At 42.8% G+C, this 2,309-nt stretch overlaps 1 protein-coding gene across 1 annotated transcript; it reads left to right on the top strand.

Moving 5' to 3' along the window:
• Window positions 1-721: 721 nt before the first annotated feature.
• On the top strand, window positions 722-1,657 carry LOC121136064 (olfactory receptor 1N1-like). Its single transcript, XM_040735691.1, has one exon. The coding sequence runs from the start codon at window positions 722-724 to the stop codon at window positions 1,655-1,657; it is 936 nt and encodes a 311-aa protein (XP_040591625.1).
• Window positions 1,658-2,309: the final 652 nt, after the last annotated feature.

Below are 2,309 nucleotides of genomic sequence, written 5' to 3'. Positions count from 1 at the left end.
CACAAATGCTGTTAAACTAGGAATCATGGTGGGTTAGATCTAGATGAAAGTGCTATCTGTATTTATGGGTGGTGGGTGCCTGGGAAAACACTTATGTCCCTATCCTCTGTAGGTAATAGTGCCAGCCTCTGTGCCTTAGTTCCCTAAGAATGAAGAGAGTCTGTGTAAATTCTAGGAAGCACCTGGCACTTAGCAAGTGGCCAGTAAATGTTACACAGAGGAAGAAGGTAAGGCCAATGGCAAGGTTTACACGCAGGATTTGATATTTTATGATGGCACAGGTGATGAAAATAAGTATACAGGGGTTATTCAGATATATAACCTTTAGGATAAAAGGAAGTGCTCTCTATGTCTTTCTCTGTGTAGTGTGTGTGTTGTGTGTGTGTGTGTGTGTTGTGTTGTGTGTGTGTGAGCATATTCATGAATATACTATATAACACTAATGGAAATGATAGGATCTATAAAGGCAGGCTAAGGCTTGATAATGCTAGAAAGAGCATGTTTTTAAGATCAGGCTGTGCATACAACTTTTAATACAGAGAAGAGGCAATGTGAGAGTCATCCGAAGGATATGAACATGAAAGAAGCAGGGTCATGCTGCGAGTAACGAGAGTGAACTTAAATACAGATGGCATCAGAAGGCTCAGGAGCCAGTGCCTACAGTTTAAGAATCAGCCCTGCAGCCTGACTGCCTTTTCTCACCTCCAGATGCTGTAGGCTCATGGAAAACCAGTCCAGTGTCTCAGAGTTTTTCCTGCGAGGAATATCAGGCTTTCCAGAGCAACAGCAGCTGCTCTATGGGCTTTTCCTGTGTATGTATCTTGTCACCTTGACTGGGAATGTGCTCATCATCTTGGCCATTGGCTCTGACCCACACCTCCACACTCCTATGTACTTCTTTTTGGCCAACCTGTCCTTTGCTGACATGGGTTTAATATCCTCTACAGTGACCAAGATGTTGTTTAATGTTCAGACTCAGTGCCATACCATCTCCTATACTGGTTGTCTAACACAAATGTACTTCTTCATGATGTTTGGTGATCTGGACAGTTTCTTCCTGGCTGTGATGGCCTATGACCGCTATGTGGCCATCTGCCGCCCTCTCCACTATTCCACAATCATGAGTACCCGGTTCTGTGGCCTGATGCTTGCCCTGTGCTGGGTCTTCACCAACGTGGTTGCTCTGACTCACACTCTCCTCATGGCTCGACTGTCCTTCTGTGTTGCTGGGGAAATAGCTCACTTTTTCTGTGACATTACTTCTGTCCTGAAGTTATCATGCTCTGACACTCATGTCAATGAGTTAGTGCTTTCTGGCTTTGGAGGCACGGTACTCATGGTCCCCTTTGTATGCATTGTCATCTCCTATGTCCACATTGCATTTGCTGTCCTTAGGGTTAAGACTTCTGGTGGGAGTTCAAAGGCCTTTTCTACCTGTAGTTCTCACCTCTGTGTGGTGTGTGTTTTCTATGGGACGCTTTTCAGTGTCTATCTGTTCCCTCCTTCTGTAGAGTCCACAGAGAAAGATGTTGCAGCTGCTGCAATGTATACAGTGGTAACTCCCATGTTGAACCCCTTCATCTATAGCTTAAGGAACAAGGACATGAAGGGGGCCCTGAAGAGGCTCCTCTGTCACAGGAGAATTTTCTCTTCTTAGATATAGCAAGAGTAGTATTCAATGAAAAGACAGGGCTGGAGTCACATTAATGGCTTTCAGTTTGGGAACTTTAGTATACTCATACATAAAGTTAAGGCTATGGATAATGTAGAGATTCTTACTGAGTTTTTTTTAGTTTGTTTGTCTTATCTATACAACCCAGGTAGGCTCTGTACATGAGGTAGCTCACAGTAGCTTGAAACTCATAACCCTCCTGCCACAATCTTCTGAGTTTTGAGATCACAAGCATGCACCACTACAAGTATCTCAAGATTTTGTATTTAAAGGTAAAGCATGCCACAAAATGTATTTATTAGCAATACAGTCACAAATAGTTAATAGAAGGTGTTGAAAAATGATGGCTGCTCCTCTTGTCCTTCCTCATGACTGCCTCAACTCAGAGGAAACAGCTTTGCCCTAAATTTGTTTATTCAGTGGATATTCTCAGAATAGTCACTATGTTCGTAAGCTCTAGCTCTGACATAGCACCAGATAGGTAAAGGCCCTGCTTTCCAGACATTTCACTCTAGAGCAGAGGTTCTCAACCTTCCTAATACTTTGTCCCTTTAATACAGTTACTTATGTGTGGTGGTTCCTAACTAGAAAATTATTTCTTTACTGCTTCATAACTGTAATTTTGCTACTGTTATGA

Source organism: Mesocricetus auratus, unplaced genomic scaffold (assembly GCF_017639785.1).
Source record: "Mesocricetus auratus isolate SY011 unplaced genomic scaffold, BCM_Maur_2.0 Super-Scaffold_100047, whole genome shotgun sequence".
Classification (NCBI taxonomy): domain Eukaryota; kingdom Metazoa; phylum Chordata; class Mammalia; order Rodentia; family Cricetidae; genus Mesocricetus; species Mesocricetus auratus.
Note: the sequence above shows the minus strand (reverse complement) of the source record. Positions and strands in the feature narration are given on the sequence as shown.